This window comes from Nipponia nippon, unplaced genomic scaffold (assembly GCF_047370975.1).
Source record: "Nipponia nippon isolate SJK-2023a ecotype South Korea unplaced genomic scaffold, ASM4737097v1 scaffold_4, whole genome shotgun sequence".
Taxonomy (NCBI): domain Eukaryota; kingdom Metazoa; phylum Chordata; class Aves; order Pelecaniformes; family Threskiornithidae; genus Nipponia; species Nipponia nippon.
Window position 1 is genome coordinate 1729635 of NW_028262358.1, and position 15783 is coordinate 1745417.

Sequence of the window (15783 nt, forward strand, 5' to 3'; positions counted from 1 at the left end):
CGCATACATACATGTGTGTGTGTGTTCAATATTAACACTGAGAAGTGAAAATGTGCTTATTTGAGACATAATTTGGAGAGAGCATCGGGATGATGACCAGAAGGAGCTGAATGACCTGAAAGACTATAGTAATAGAAATATCCAGTCCTATGGAGCACCGTACGAGGTCTTCCCAGAACAGATAGAGATGTGTTAATACTATTCTACTGTGTGCAGTCTGACAGTCGAGAATGTACAAGATGTTCAAGAAATTGAACTGGAGCAGGTTCAGTTGGGGTGAGTACAGTAATCATAGGATGGAAGAGCCAAATCTGGGAGAGGAGACAGAATCTGTCTTTTTTTAAACCCATTTTAAAAGAAACAAAAGTATTAGAGGATGTCGTTGCTATTTCTGCTTATGTTATAGGGGTAAGCACTCAGGGTCACAGCAGAAAGAATAACCATTTTTTAGCTAACGGGTAATACTTGGATAAGACTGACTGGCGTTTTATTGGCCCAAGAAATCCATCACTGAAGATGAGGTGGCTTTTGACTCTGAGGCTTTGAGTGAGGCTCAGGTACGACGAGAGTAGGAGTAATGGGCAAAACCTGAATTATTGTTAAGATAGAGCTAGTGAATAGATAAAAGGGATCCTATGGCAGAGTTGCCTGCAGTAGCAGGTTTGTCTGAATGATCAGAATGTCCTATCAACACTATGTTCCTGAGGCCCTAAAAGAAGTGATGTTTGCATATTGCATATGTAAATATAAATATGTACCAGTAAACAAAAGTGCCTGATAAACAACCCTGAATTGACACATGCTGCTGTAGCTACCTGTCAGGAAGTCACAAAAGGAAAAGCTGTGATCTTTGCAGAGTCCAATAAAATCTGTTAATAAAAGACATTTATCTGTAAGTAGAATTGGTATGTAGAATAAAACTAGACTGGAAACTTTTCAGAGCTGATCCCCCTCTTCCATCAATGACAATGGAAGAAATTACTTCTTTGAGAGCTAGGTGAGACACTTAGGTGAAAGACTGGCTTTCTGCTGCGTATCTGCGTACTGGGTGACATAGGGCAATCCTCCAGGCGTAGCAATAAGGCTAACGATTACTTTGATGTTTCAGTACGAAAGTGTGCTGTTGGAAACTTAACAGTGTGAATTTTTATTGGCTCTTTATCGGCTGAATATTCTGAGACGAGAAACTGGCCTGTTGGTCTGTGAAGCTGATTTCTTGTCTGTGACTTCAAGGTACAGCATACATAAGACTTTTCCTTCCTTATCAGAAAACAGTATTTGATCTTGATGGAGAGCATTTCTGTTTTTAAACATTAACTGTATATTTCAGTATCAGTTCTGTTCTCTTTATCACTGTAATAAAAGTACAGTTCACTACTTCCTTGAAATGACTGAACTAGCTGGGTGAATGTTTTGTAATATAGAACTACTTCCTTTTGTAACAAGTACTTAATTGCTTCTAATTTGGTTTCTATTGAAAAGGAGGGTCGGACCAAAATGATAGACTACAGAAGAAAGGATGGGGAAGGCAATGGTAACTGCGTATTATTAGCGTGTCAATAGTATGATCAGAGATGTCGTCATGGGGTGGTACAAAGAAAAAGGAGAGGGAGACTAAGAAGAGAATATTTGTGAAGAGTCACAGAGAGGTGATTGAGGGATTCTGGGAAAGATTACTAAGATAAGTTGAAAGAAACCGCTGGCAAGCAGAATCAGAAAAACAGTATTTGATGAGGCCGTAGAGACCTCAGCTAATCAGTGTCCAAAGCAGCTGATAAGAATAGTCAAAACCTTTGAAATTGGCTGTTAGCAAGTCATTATCACTTGAGAGAGCTGGCACCATGGCCAGATTGGGGAAAAAAAACCAAAAAAAACCAAACCACAAACTCCACAGAACTAAACCAGGAATAAAACACTGAACAATGTTTTAAAAAAATCTCAAAAATAGGCAATCCAGTCCAGGAATTTGGATCAGTTTTGTGCCTTCAGGATCAAATAGTAGATGTGAATGAGTCATATTCTTAACTTAGAAGAACTAAGAAATTAACACTTTCGCTGCAGCTATTTGTACAACCTGACCTTCATTACTCTAGTATGAGTAACTGGAACAAAATTAGTGTGAATGAGAACAGAATCTAGTTTTTGGCATTTGCTGAGACTTAAACCCAGATTGTACCAGAATAACTGCACTGAAACCCTGTTCCGCTTTCAGAGCGGTGAATAATATCATCTAGGACCTACTGACTTCTTAACCAATATATTTTTTCGTTTGCCTGGTGTAAACTTATTTAACTATTACCAACGAGTAGAGTATGTGTATTGGTGTAAAAATTTTTTTCTTGTCTGCTTTTGTCTTTCAGTCCAAATACTTAATGGAATATTTAATGTTGACGTGCCAGAACTATGCACAAGAATTGTCAATAGAGACTTTATAGCTCTCCCAAGTAAACACTGCTTGTGTCCATCAGTGGCGCAATAATCCCCAACGACATTATGCAAGATTAATTAGCTCCAATGTAAGGTTGCTAAACCAGCCAATATACTATAAGGGAGCAAAAGACACCGAGACAAAACAGGTACGAACAATTTGCGTGTCCTCTTTCAGTATTCTAGTAGATATGTATGTGGCATGAAATAACCATAGTAAAAAAAAAAAAAAATCTAAACATCTGAATGAGGCCATCAACCTTGGAGCAACCCATAATTAAGATTTAAAATGAGTTTGGGACTTCATGTAGCCACAGAATTTATTTCCTTAGGAGGCTAGTATTGGGTGTCAGAATGGGCTTAGCAGTAGTGGCAGGGTTTTGTTGTAGTGGATAGAGTTCTGAGGGGACGCTTTAGAAACAGTGTAATAACAGCTTTGTGTTCAGCTGCGTATGTGGAATTTCATCTTTTTTCTTCTGATTTTAAAGCATCATTGGTGGCCAGCTGAGGAGTCCCACATGTATCATTGTATTCCACCGAATTACAGAGCACCCAAAGAACTGGTCTTCAGAAACCAGTCTACGAGTTGGTTTTGCCAGCTGAGTTCAGTCAGCAACAGCCTCCATCTGGAATAGGTGAGAACCCTCGAAGTTTTTTTTTTTTCAATATTAAAGTTACCTGAGTGGATTGCACTGTGTACACTGTCAAAAAATTGCTATCTGCCAACAGATTTAAAAGTTGTATTTTCCATTTTTGTCTATAGTCAGAAATAGCAAATAAGGTACATTCTTCAAACTACGCTTCATGGGGAGCACCTGTCTGCAGATATGATTTTTGTCTCCTTATAACAGTATGTTTTAAGAATTACCCTACTGGTATCCCGTGAGGTGTTTCCTTCTGACTAGCTGCCATCCTAAGTAAATAGTTATAAAAACTGCATGCCTCTGCTAGCAGAGTTCACCCATTAAATAACTCTGTATTAGTAATAACTGTTCCTTTGGCATGCAAAAACCAAAGTTTTTTGAGCGATCACATGAGGAAATACTTCTTCAAAAATATGCATCTGGAGGCTGTAAGATTGTAAGAACTTTCTTTCAGCTATTCTTAACGTATAGGTACTGGAAACTTTTTTGAGAAAGCTTGACTGAATTGTGCTGTCAGAGGACAGTTGTTTGCAGCGTCTGCTTTAGCTGACTGAATGCCCTCCTACCGAGGGCTGGCTTCCAGCTGCTGCACTGCACTTTCTGCAGCCCCGACTAACGCAGTGCTAGCGAGGGGCTGTCTCACTGGGGCTCGAGGCAGGCAGAATACATTCTCTTGTCCTTTCCCCCAGCTATCTCTAAAGCAAATTAATGAGAGCAAGTCTAGACCAATTTTTAAAAAAACTTCTCAGACAGGCTGTCTCCCTCTTTCTAGTGTTTTGTCAGCATAATGACTGGCATTTTATTCTCTGCGAGTAGGGCATTTGGGGATCTAAGTCTTCCATAAAATCAGACTTATGTGAGAGGGAAAGACTCATCCAAACACATATCTGTAACAGCTGAGCTGACTGGCTGGGAAAGCAGTACTGGTTAAATGTGTCCCTTTATGTGCCTGGTAGCAGCGTATTATCAGCAAGTCAGCTCAAACTGCTGCTACTGTGATTTTCATCACTTACTTTTATAAGAAGAATTTGCTGGAGAGCAGCTGCAATTCTGCATTTCTTGATTCCATGCATATTTATTCTGAGGAGGCAACTGGTTGATGAGCCAACACCCTCGCTGACTATGCCAGGAGGATCACAAGAGACTGCCGCTGTCCTCAGATGATATTCCCAGAGAGTGGTGTGGCAAGCGTGTAACAGCACTCTTGAAGGCCAGTGCGATATGGCTGAACTGCATTGTCTTCAACGAAAAAAGTCATGTGAATTACTATTTTAATGCCAGAAAACGCTGTGAAACACAACAAATTATACTCTGTTTAAGAACCCAATGTATTTTCTTGACCATCAGAGCCTGATAGACTTGAAATAAGTATAATACTACTACTCTGATGCTCTGAGGTGCTCAGTTTCTGTGGGCTAATAGGAAGCTTAGATTTTCAAGTCTGGGGAGAGGGGCTTCCTAGTTAGCAGTTTCAGAGCAATCTGAGATGTGAAGGGAATAGGGTAGAGATTATGCAGTGCTAAAATCCTTCCAAAAAACCTTGCCAATTATAGTAATTAAAAGAGAGGAAGAAGGGGAGACGTTTCCTTGAACAGAGGGACAATTTCTTGTCTGCCCTGGTTTGAGGAGGAGGGGCTGCTTGCTCAGGGCTCTTTCTCTTTAGTAATTTATGAAGCAGATTCATTCTGCAAGACACCACAAAGCCAGAAGCAAAGGTGATGCTGAGTGGGCAGATTTTGGAGCTCCCAAGATCTCTGGCAGCAAAGGGAAGAAAACGGCATTCGAAGAAAATAGTGGTGTTTGGTTGGTTTTTTTTTTGCATTACAGCAAGAACTAGCATGTGCTGGCTTTCTTTCCTCCAGGGTGGGAGGGGAAAGAGAATGGCAGTTGTTGGCTCTTTTTCTCTGCTAGTGGAGAACATAGAAAAAGAATGTCATAACAGAAATAGGCACAAATCTGTCAGCAAATTGGTACTCTTAACTCTTCAGGGGGTCTCTGTCCAAGTGTTAGCATATAGGAGTGAAAGCCGGAGACAATAGTGAGTTAACTCATATGTATAGTTTTTGGTATATACAGTATCACTTGGTGTTAAGAGATCAAATGGTGTTGTTATAGCCCAACTGCTGCAAGTTTTTTAATTGTGTAGACCATTTTACATTGAAACCATAGCCAAATATGAGTGAGTTATGAAACAATGTTTTAAGATTTACTGTGTATAGCTAAGCTTGTGTAGTGGAAAATAAAAAGCCACATTTGGAACCATGACAGCTTTTGCTAAACATTGAGGAGAAGGGTAAAGGAGACAATTAAGGAATTACTTTTAGTTTTCTCATTCTTTCTGCAGCAGAAGTTAGAGCTTTTGCGGAGGTGACTGGTGAAATTTAGAATGACTTTTGAGCGTGGTGGCTATGTCTACCTTTGCCCGAAGGATCCTGAAGCCTGTGACACTCTCCCTTGTGTCATGTTGCTTGACTTGGTGACCTAAACATGTGCTGAACACAAATAATATGTACCCTTGTGGCAGAAATCTTTTGGGCTCTTCTAGGAAGGATCTTGGCTCTCCTGCCTGTTTGATGTTGGCCATGTGTCAAGGCAGATGGAGGTGGCCTGTAACAGAATGCTGCGATCATCCATCCATGTCCAAGGAAGGAGAATGCTCTGAAATGCAAGCCCTTCCCCTTGGCAACACCAGTTCACTGTTCCTAATATGACCCTGGTCATTGCTCCGTGGCTTTGATCAGTGATTTTTGGCCTTGGGGGAGCCCTTAAATAGACTTTGTTTGTATCCCTGGAGACTGCAGACTGTACTAAACTGGTAGTGCTGGAGCCCCAAATGGGGGACTTGTGGAGAGCTTCTGTGGAAGTACAGATAGAGAATATTGGGAGGAACCTGTTTCATTGTGTTAGCCAAGCCGTGGAACAAGTATGATGCTATTGAGTTCCAACTGGCTTATCCAAGCCCTGTTTCTCATTGAGAAAGTTAAGATAATCAGCTTTATTATGAAAGACCAGAAATAATCAACTGAAAGCAACAGCATTTGCGCAGTTTATGGTTGGGTCCTGGTCTGTGCTCCATCGATTGGTGTGAAGCAGCTTGAGCAGTCCTGCTCTCCGTGGCACGGTCTCTGGGTGGTGCAGGTTTGCTGTGGTAGCTCCCATGTACCTCCATTCCCCAGCGGTCGTTGCGGGGGCATGGCAGGGGCAAGGGGTTATGACTGTTCCCGGCGATTTTCAGCTCCTGTGACAGCAGGCTGGGGCCACAGAAGACTGGTACAATCTACTCTGAATTGCACCCTGAGATCCGACTGCTGAGCAGTCCCAGGACCGAGCGCGAGTAAAGGGCACCCGTGTGCCCTTTACCCCCTCAGCTACAATTGAGCAATGCTTAACACAGCTGAATGTCTGGCCCTCCCAGACAGATACAATAACGAGTCTATGAGAATGTTCATACCAATTAAATCTTATCATCAAATCATTCTGTTCCATCACTCCACTTAATTAGCCATGGTCTTTGGTATTTCAGCAATGCTATACCATGCCAAAAAATGAAAGTATTCTTTGTGCGGTACACACCCAACAACTGCCTGTCTGCCAGCTAGAGTCAGATCAACAAATATTTCTCCTGTGCCAGAGCGGTATCTGTTGGAAAATGTAATTGCCCACTTCTGGTTTTTCAAACCCAAATGAGTTAGAGGCCCTGGTCTTTTCATCTTGGGCGGTCAGCTTTTATTATAGGAAAAGCAAGCTGGTTTCTCATCCGCTGTCTTGTGGGTTTTGTGTGACTCATCACAGTTTGTATTCACAACTAAAACACAGTTCCTCGAGTGTTATTTATTAATATGGCCTTTCTGTTTACAAAAGATAAATGCAGAAAGACTGTAAAGGAACACAAATTAACTACTATTAGCAGGCAGCAGCAGTGGATCAGAGCTACTACCTGGATCCTTGTCTGCAGCAGGGGCCAGTGACTTCATGAATGTATATTAGGTGATGGTCTGACCTACTTCTATTTTGTGATTGAAAACATCCAAATCCAGGCAGATCATCACACCCTGCTTTTAGCAAGAAAGGGCCTGATTTTGCAACCTGTGCTCTAAATGACTGGAATTTTCTTTTCTCCTTTCATGTGAGTAGCTCTTGTGAATAGGTGTGGATGAGGAGCTCTATGGTCTGCAGAATCCAGCCTGGAAGAGCTCATCAACACATGGCAGTAAGGGGATGCATTAAGAATGAATTCTCAAAACAGTATAAGTGTTGGTTCCCTGCTACCCACTGATGTTGAGACCCATTTTCACTGCCAGTGAGAAAGCGGCTACCAACCTACCTGTGACAAGAAATCAGTTTCTTCAGTGGAAATATAATCTATTTTAATAGCACCGCCACAAATCTGTGCTATGCCATCTGAGGCATTTGTCAGATGTGACAAGGCACTCGGCCTATTTTTGTCATGCAGCAAAGCCTTTTTCCTATTCTACTTGGGCTAAGTCCCATCCTTAGATATGAGCTCACTCCTCTTTTCCACTTACATGGAAATGTTGGGCGTACGACTGAAGGTAGAATTTGGCTGTGATCTGAATAGATGACATCTGTAATCTTCTTGCAGATAGGGGACCCAAAGGACACGGACAGGTGCCGATAAACATCGAGCCTGCATAGATGCATTTGTAAATCCTACCTGGCACTTGTCTGCACCTTCAAGTGCCTAAATACATTTGAAAATCTGCCTTTGAGAGACTTGTGTTTGTTCTTGTAGGAAGGCCGTACAGAGGGGGGAATTGAGTCTATTTCTTTTGATTGCCCATGTAGGACCTTAATCATCATAATAGTCTTCCTCTTGCCAAAAAGCCCCATTGATCGCTTCTGTCCGCTGTATGTTACAGCTGGATGTGCTTCTGCCTACTTCTCCTCCATGCAAAAGCCTCTCTCTTTCTATAATTCCTAGAAGAACTAATTTCAGAATTTACATTAACGTGAAATAGTCAGTCCTATCACCAGTAGTTTTCAAACATTCACGTGAACCCCGGCTTTATTGAAAGCAATGGTAAAATATACATTCACCTCCATTATGCTACAATTTCATTGTCGGTTTGTGGGCCTGTTCCTGGGATGTGTAAGGCCTCTGCCCAGAGTAACTCCAAAAACGCATCCAAAAGTACCACCACTGCTAGGGTTTACTGATTTTAAAAAAACCAGACCTCTCCTGTCTTTTCACTTATACTGGCAGTTCTCTAGAAAGTTATTTGCCTTTGTTTCCCTTCACTATTCTTTGCTGTATGAGCCCAGAAAACTGTTTGAACCAGACTTTCTTTGCATTCTCAGCAGGAATTTGCCTTCCTGATCTCTCTATCTCCAGATCAGCCATGCGGGTTCAACAAAAATCCTCTTGATTTTTTCCTTGTGTTGCAGGCCTTCTGCCATTGCAACTTAATTGCGACAGATAGGCTGTTACTGGTGTCAAAGCATGTAATCTATGGTCAAATATTCACTATTAAACCTTTCCCCTCACTTCTCTTGCTGAGACTGCCAATGTGTGGAGATTTTCTGGAGTCCCAGGGGTGATCAGCAGCCGGCACAACCTTCCTGTGCAGGTATAATTTCAAGATTTAGCTGCTTTTGTATGAAGTTGAGCAACATCAATGCTGGTGCCTGAAACACAACCTTGTACAGAGAAGGAATCCAGCTCCGTCAGGACGCAGCGTGGCTCAGACAAGCTATCACCATGCAGAGGCTCTTTTGCTTTCTGGGGTGTGTAAATATCTTTCCTACCCTTCACGCAAGGCTCTAGGGATCTTCTATTGGATAATAAGTTTAAGTCCAAATAATGAACCATTTTGGATGATTGATGGGGGATGTTGTGCACACATCCAGAATATGTCGTTTCCAATCAAAAGGAAAGCAATTGTTTCCATATGTTGGCACATTTGCGATCTTGGTGTTGAGCCAGTTGTCTGGCTGCGATCAGGCAGCAGCATCTAACAGGGATGGAAGATTATACCTTGGAAGTGGGGTGCTAACTTTAGGCCGTATTCCTTAAAAGGATATAAACTCTGAACACTTATCCAGGATGTAATTTATGGTTCCAGTATGTTTTGACTTTACATAGATGAAAAAATAGTCCTTTTGTGTATGCATATATGCATAAAAATTCCTTCCTGCTCAGCGTCCCCCCCGCCAAAGGAATCCAATAAAACAATAGCTGGTGCTGGTTTATGTGCTAACTTGGCTGCATGGGCTATTGCCTGCTGAGGCTTATAAGGATTCCCCCTCTTCTTAACCCAACTCCTTAAAGGTATTTTAACAGCTCGATCTAGTTTTGTGAAGTTGTGCAGCTGGAATGCAGGCTCTTTGCACAGATTTTTAGATGCCCTGCACCTACCAAACCCATCTGTTTTGTGGGGTTTCTTGTTCGTAAAGTATCAAACTAGTTGCATATTGCTGCACAAACAGATTAATATAATTTTCAAACTTCAGTGGTGAGATTCCTCCATGTCAAGGCCCTGCTGACTTCTGCTGCATCAAGCACCCCAGGGAGGTGGTAAGCTAAAGGCTGCTGGAAGGGGGGGTATTTTTAACATATGAAGAAGCCACCACTTTAAAATATTCTGCAAGTTCTCCAGCTATCTACAGTTCCCTGAACCACCAACACTGGAGCAAAGCTGCTTGATCACAGAATCATAGAATTGTGTAGGTTGGAAAAGACCTTTAAGATGACCAAGTCCAACTGTTAACCTAGCACTGCCAAGCCCACCACTAAACCATGTCCCTAAGCACTACCTCTACCCAGCTTTTAAATCCCTCCAGGGATGGGGACTCAACCACCTCCCTGGGCAGCCTGGTCCAATGCTTGACAACTCTTTCACTGAAGAAATTTTTCCTAATATCCAACCTAAACCTCGCCGGCGCAGCTTGAGGCCGTTTCCTCTTGTCCTATCGCTTGTTACTCGGGAAAAGAGACCGACCCCAACTGGCTCCAGCCTCCTGTCAGGTAGCTGTAGAGAGCGATGAGGGCTCCCCTCAGCCTCCTCTTCTCCAAACTAAACAACCCCAGCTCCCTCAGCCGCTCCTCGTAAGACTTGTGCTCCAGACCCTGCCCCAGCTTATTAGGATCCAGCCAATGAAGGATCACTGCATCCTTCCAGAAGCATCGGCGCCAGCAGTACAAAACCTGCAGTGGATGTTGCGCATGTATTGTGTGACCCCGTTTGAAAAACACACAGGCAGGCTGTTAGGGAGACGCAGGCTTGTTTCTGTGTCACAGCCAGGCCAGTCCTTTTGGATAATCTCAGTATGGAGTTCTAAAAAATGCATTCTTTCACTCCCTAAATTGTGAGCAACTGTCAAGCTTTTAATTCTACAGCCAAAAACCCTTTGCAACTGTGAGACACAGTGGGCAGAATCATTCAAATCACTGCAGCAATGCTAATTCCTCTAGCTGAGAATAATGAACATATCAAATCGCTCTCCAACACACACATTAAATTTAGGGAAGTGACTAGATTAGCATTTTAACTCTGGAAGTGTTTGCAGGGATGTCGCTGGAGTGTCTTGGGGATGCGTATTGACCACCCTTGCGATCCTCATCATGCAAGACTTGTACGCACATGGTGTGAAATGTCAGAGTGCTGAAAGACAAGGATTCTTGTTTCTGCCTAAGATGACTGACAGTGTTGTGAAAGGAAAGCAGAGCGCCAAATTTGTTTTTCTTCTTTTCAGTCATGCGCATGGGTTTTTTAGTTATTTATTGGAAATATCGACTTATTAAGGCTCTCTACTGGAATATTTACATAATATATTATGAATAGATTTCTGATGCCTAAAATGCCACTGAGAGAAATGAACTCATGTCTTTTTACAGAAGATTAATTTGCAAAACTAATGTGCTGAAATGTCTCAGGAAAGATAATGTATTCAAAAGCTAACAAAACTTACTTTGTGAGTAATTTATTAAGAAAATAGTTCTGATCTTCTGTGCAGGTGTTCAGATACTGAGGAAACAATCCTTACTACTTTTATGTGAACCACATGCACACTCAAAATTTCAACAACGGCATTATTCACATGTGGTTTTGAGCAATTCAGATTCTACCTTGTCTTTAAAGAATGGTATTTTCCATGCAGCAGAAAGAGTCTGATAGCAGTGTTGTACATACAGCTACTACCATGGTTGATATGAATGTCTTTCTTGCCTCTGTATTCCAATATGAAAATTGGGAACTAGAATTTCCATCTAACCTTATTTTTCACTTATAGGGTCTTCCTCAGTTGCGTATCTAGATGCAGTTATTAAACACTGTCATCAGGTATCAGATAGGCAATTTATAGTTCTACCAAAATAAACACTTCCTTCTCTGTACAAATAAAGGAGTATTAATTCTAAATGTGTATCGCCTAGCTCCAGGCACGCTTCAAGCTTGTAGGGCTCCATGACCAGCTATAAATCCATATATGCATGCGCTTTTGTAGGAACTTCAACAATTCTATTGGCACTTCCAGGCTGTAAGTAGGTATTGCTGTTCCCCTTCTGTAGCTAGTGAGACCAAGGTGTGAGCTTTTATTATCGTTGCCCAGCATTGCTCTAGAATTGCTGAGTAGAAGATGCGTGGCCCAAAACTGCTAGCGCTATACTTGAATGTAGATCTGCTCTGTCTTCAGAATCACTAGTTAGTACTAATTACCTACTTCCAGCAAATTAACGGTCTTCAGTATATTTCTCAATACTAGCCATACGCTAATCTGGCAAGCTGCTCCGTGTTAATTACAACCTCATTGAGGCGACCGGTTTGCGAAAAGACTGGGAGATTGATTTCACGTAGTGGGTTTCACAGGCGTTCCCCCTTAGCCTGCTGTGCCTGGCAGCCAAGCGCTTAGGTGCGGGCTGTTGGTTATTTTGACCTTGAGGAACTTGTGCTGTTGACCTCTGTTTCCCTGTCTTCTCAGTGGCATATCTTGTTTCCGCTGCTAGTACGCTAACAAAGGACTTTAGGTTATCGGACTTAGACTTACATACCTGATCTGCCGTTTGCAGCTATATGGGGCCCATGGACCACTATTTCTGTATGATGGTGCATGTTACCAAAATAGATGTCCTTAAATTAGTCGGTTCAGTTACTAGGAGCAGTCTGGCTGTCGCAGCAGAGAGCTTGATGTAGGCCAATTACAATTCTTTTATGTGTTTTTTGTTCGGTTTTTTTTTTGAGAAAATGTGCTGTTTTGAAGTTAATAATTATCTAGTTACAGACACCTCTCAACATATTAATGGAATATCATTATTGTCGTCTATATTTTTCAACAAGACTAGGATCTTTCGGCAGATACAGGTCTTGGTCCAGCAACAGCATCGCAATAAGTCAGCATCTATTCATGTGCTGCTAGTTGTATCATGGGGATGCCAACTGTAAATTTACTCTATTCCAGCTCTGCTCCCTCATTTGGGGTTTATTTGAGGGTTTTGTGTCCTAATGACTCTAACAACTTAGCTGTGCTACCACTGTGCAAATGGAAGTGCAGTAGCCTACATTTCGTCAGTGATTAGTGAGACAGCCTGACCCACTTGAAACGCTTTAAGCAGCCCTGCTTTGCAGAAAGCTTTGCGCACTTGTCCACCAGTGGATCTGGTCTTATGCCACATCGCAAGCTGAAAATTCAAAATTGCTGGTCATTTTGGAGAATTCGATACAGAGTATTTAAATTGTGCTTGACATTTATTTTCTTTCTCTTGTGCCTGGATGCGTCACGGTCCAGTGTAATGGGTCAGTCTGTGTTTCATTAAATATTAACGGTGAAAATCATTCATGTTCATTTAGAGGGCAATACTGTTGTGTTAATGGGTGCAAAATTGCCTGGAAGACTGCTGATAAAGATGTAGTGGCAACTGGTACTGCATCGTTGATGGTGCAGTTTCTAAACTGTCCTGCAGAGGGGATGAGTAATGTGAAGAGGTAAAATGTCCATGGGAAATCAGGGAGAAAGATACCATAAGAAACATTCAAGCACCTGCCAAGTGACCTGACAGGCCTTTTCTGTCCTGCACTTTAGAAGTGGTCACACTGAAATGCTTTTCCAAAATCTGTCTGGCCTTCATCCTGACCCCAGCAAAGCCACTGCTCTGAAGCCACTTCAGCAACGTTGTCCTGAGCTCAACAAAACCTTGCGTCGCCGTGACGCGTGCAAGCACAGCTGAGTGTCCAGCTCCTAGTGCCCACTTCCCCTTGTGCAAATGTTGTGGTTTCATTTGTCTGGCAAGGTAACTTGAGCAGTTCAAGAGAAGCAGCTATCACTTATCTCTTGTGCAGCACGGAGCGTGTTTGTGTGGGCTACCTTGGATCACGTAGTACGAGTGCTCCCTAACAGTATTCTATTTTTCAGTTCCAGTTGCAACTCCTAGACCATCTGAAGATCTTCTAGAGATTTTACAGGAACAGACCTCCTTTAGCCATCGGTACAATGCCAGAGGCTCTGCTAATGAACCCGTCCGAGGAACGGTAAGACAATGTGCATCCTGTATGATTAATAGCATCCAGGAAGGCGGAGGAGTATGTTTATCCCAGCACTTCCGACTGTCTGTTTGATATGAATATTTGTTGTCAGATGATTTAGAATTGCTAGCAGTTAAGATTAATGACATGCTCTTTTGTATTACTTGTACATGCGCCATTTTGTATTTGTGTGTGTTGTAGCACCCAGGCTTCCTGTAGTTCTGATAAACAATAACCTAATCATAAGTCACATGATTTGGATTTCTAAAGAGTCTGTTTATGCTGTGACTTCACTGAACCCAGCTGCCTTTGTGTGTGAAAAAGCTGAAATGAGTGAGATTAGAACAAGGGCTAATGTGCAAGGGTCTGTTTTGATACAGACCCTTAACTTTTGCCAGGCCTTGGCTCTTAGGTGTTTGTATGGTTATGCGTTTCTTACAAATCAGTAACTTAGTATAAATGGGGAACTGATCCGCAGACTCTGATAGACTTCAAAAAGATCCAAAATACAGGATTTGGTTGTAAAAAATATTTTGAGAAACACAGGGTATGTTTCTTTCCACTTCTGTTTATTTAAAAAAAAAAATCTTGTGTGACCCCGATGAGCAAAATCATTTGGGATGCAGTCATAAATCTCCTGGCCTACAAAAGCAGCAGTTCAGAATCGTATCCATAGCAACCCATGTAGTAAGAAATGAAATCTGATATGAATAGTCTCATACAGAAGAACCGTATGCAAGTCACACACTCTCTGAGGCAGAGTGGTTGTGAAGCAGAGAAAATAAGATGCATTTTCTTTTACTTGTTGCTTCTTTCCAAGTATTCCTGCCGTGCCCCATTTCATGAATAAAATGGGCTGACAAACCAGCTATTATTCCATTGCCTTCAGCTATTCGGACCCAGGCTAATGGCCAGTAGAGAGGCCGAGAAACAAGTGTAAGCTTTGCCAGCACTTGAGCTAATAAATGAACTCAGCTCACAGCTGCATCTACGAGCTGCTTATGTTCCCCTGGTTAATGTCAACCTTGTTTCCCCGTCCGGCGACATGGAGCTTTTGTGTGTGCAGAGATAAAACCAGCAAGTGGTCGATAGTTCCTAAGGGAACAGAAATATTCCCGAGTGCTAGAGGGTCATGTTCACTAGAACGGCCAAAACCAGAGAAAGGAAACTCAGTGAAAAGCCGAATGACCTCACCCAGTCTCTTCCTGCAGAATTCCTAGGAGACAGTAGGCTCTGAAAATCACTTATCAAAACCAGACGTCAGAGAAATAGCCAAGGCATACCCCAGAATTCCTGTGAGAGGACACAAAAGTTCAGGCATTTCTCAGACAACTGAAGTGGATGTTGGCTGCCCTGCTGGGGAGGAGCCCTTTATATCCTACAATGAAATGGCCTTCGATAGATGAGGGGGTGGTTACCTACTGTATGTAAAAACATGCAGATGCTGATACCACCATCAGCAACTGAAACAAAAAGAGCCCAGAGTCACTGTTAGACCGGTGCATTTGCTTATTCTAATATCAATAACGCCAAACACAAGCTGACACCAGTGAATTGTTGGAGGGAACACAATACTACTTTGATGTACTAACAGCTGCACCATGCTTTGATGTCTCTAGAAAACTGTGTGTTTATCAGAACCTTTTTTTGATGGTGAAATTTCACTGCCTTCCCCGGAGCACCAGCCTCTGGATTCTTTCTATACATTCCGTAAGATGGTTTTTAAATTAGTTAACACTTTCGGAGCTGCTGGTTAGAAGTAGCAGTCACTGTGATTCATGAAAAGGTACTTTATTTATCAAACCAGCTATACTCTTATTTTTTTGCTGGTTGCTAGGTGTTTTACGTAAATGGTTTTTATTTACACCGTCTCTTTGGATGCTGCAGTGTGAAACGTAATTTTGCATGCCATGTGGTGTCAGCTTGTGATAAATGGAAGCCATTGTTGCTTCCGTAGGAAACAATGACAGCCAAGAGGGACAATTTGCTGCAGTCCACAGGAATGCAAAAATATGTCACCGTTCTCTACAGCTAATGAAGACAAACCCTTGGAGCAAGCCCTTTGAGGGAGAAGAGAATGCTTCTACGTATGATTTAAGTCTATAATTTTTTTTCATATTAGAGCACATGAAACAAGAAAACAGCTAATTTACTCTAGGCTTTCCCTCCATACTAAAACAAAACAATTGTTCAAGAGACTGAAGGACAAGGTTTTTTTAAGAATATTTCTCCAGTAT

The 15783-nt window shown here is 42.0% G+C and overlaps 1 protein-coding gene across 1 annotated transcript; it reads left to right on the plus strand.

The window, feature by feature from the left end:
- The first annotated feature begins 230 nt into the window (after positions 1-230).
- CIMIP6 (ciliary microtubule inner protein 6) lies at positions 231-14952 on the plus strand. Its single transcript, XM_087774139.1, is given in 6 exon segments — positions 231-276; positions 2361-2444; positions 2937-3062; positions 13437-13548; positions 14584-14627; positions 14630-14952. Coding segments are annotated over 6 exon segments (735 nt in total).
- The last annotated feature ends 831 nt before the right edge of the window (positions 14953-15783 follow it).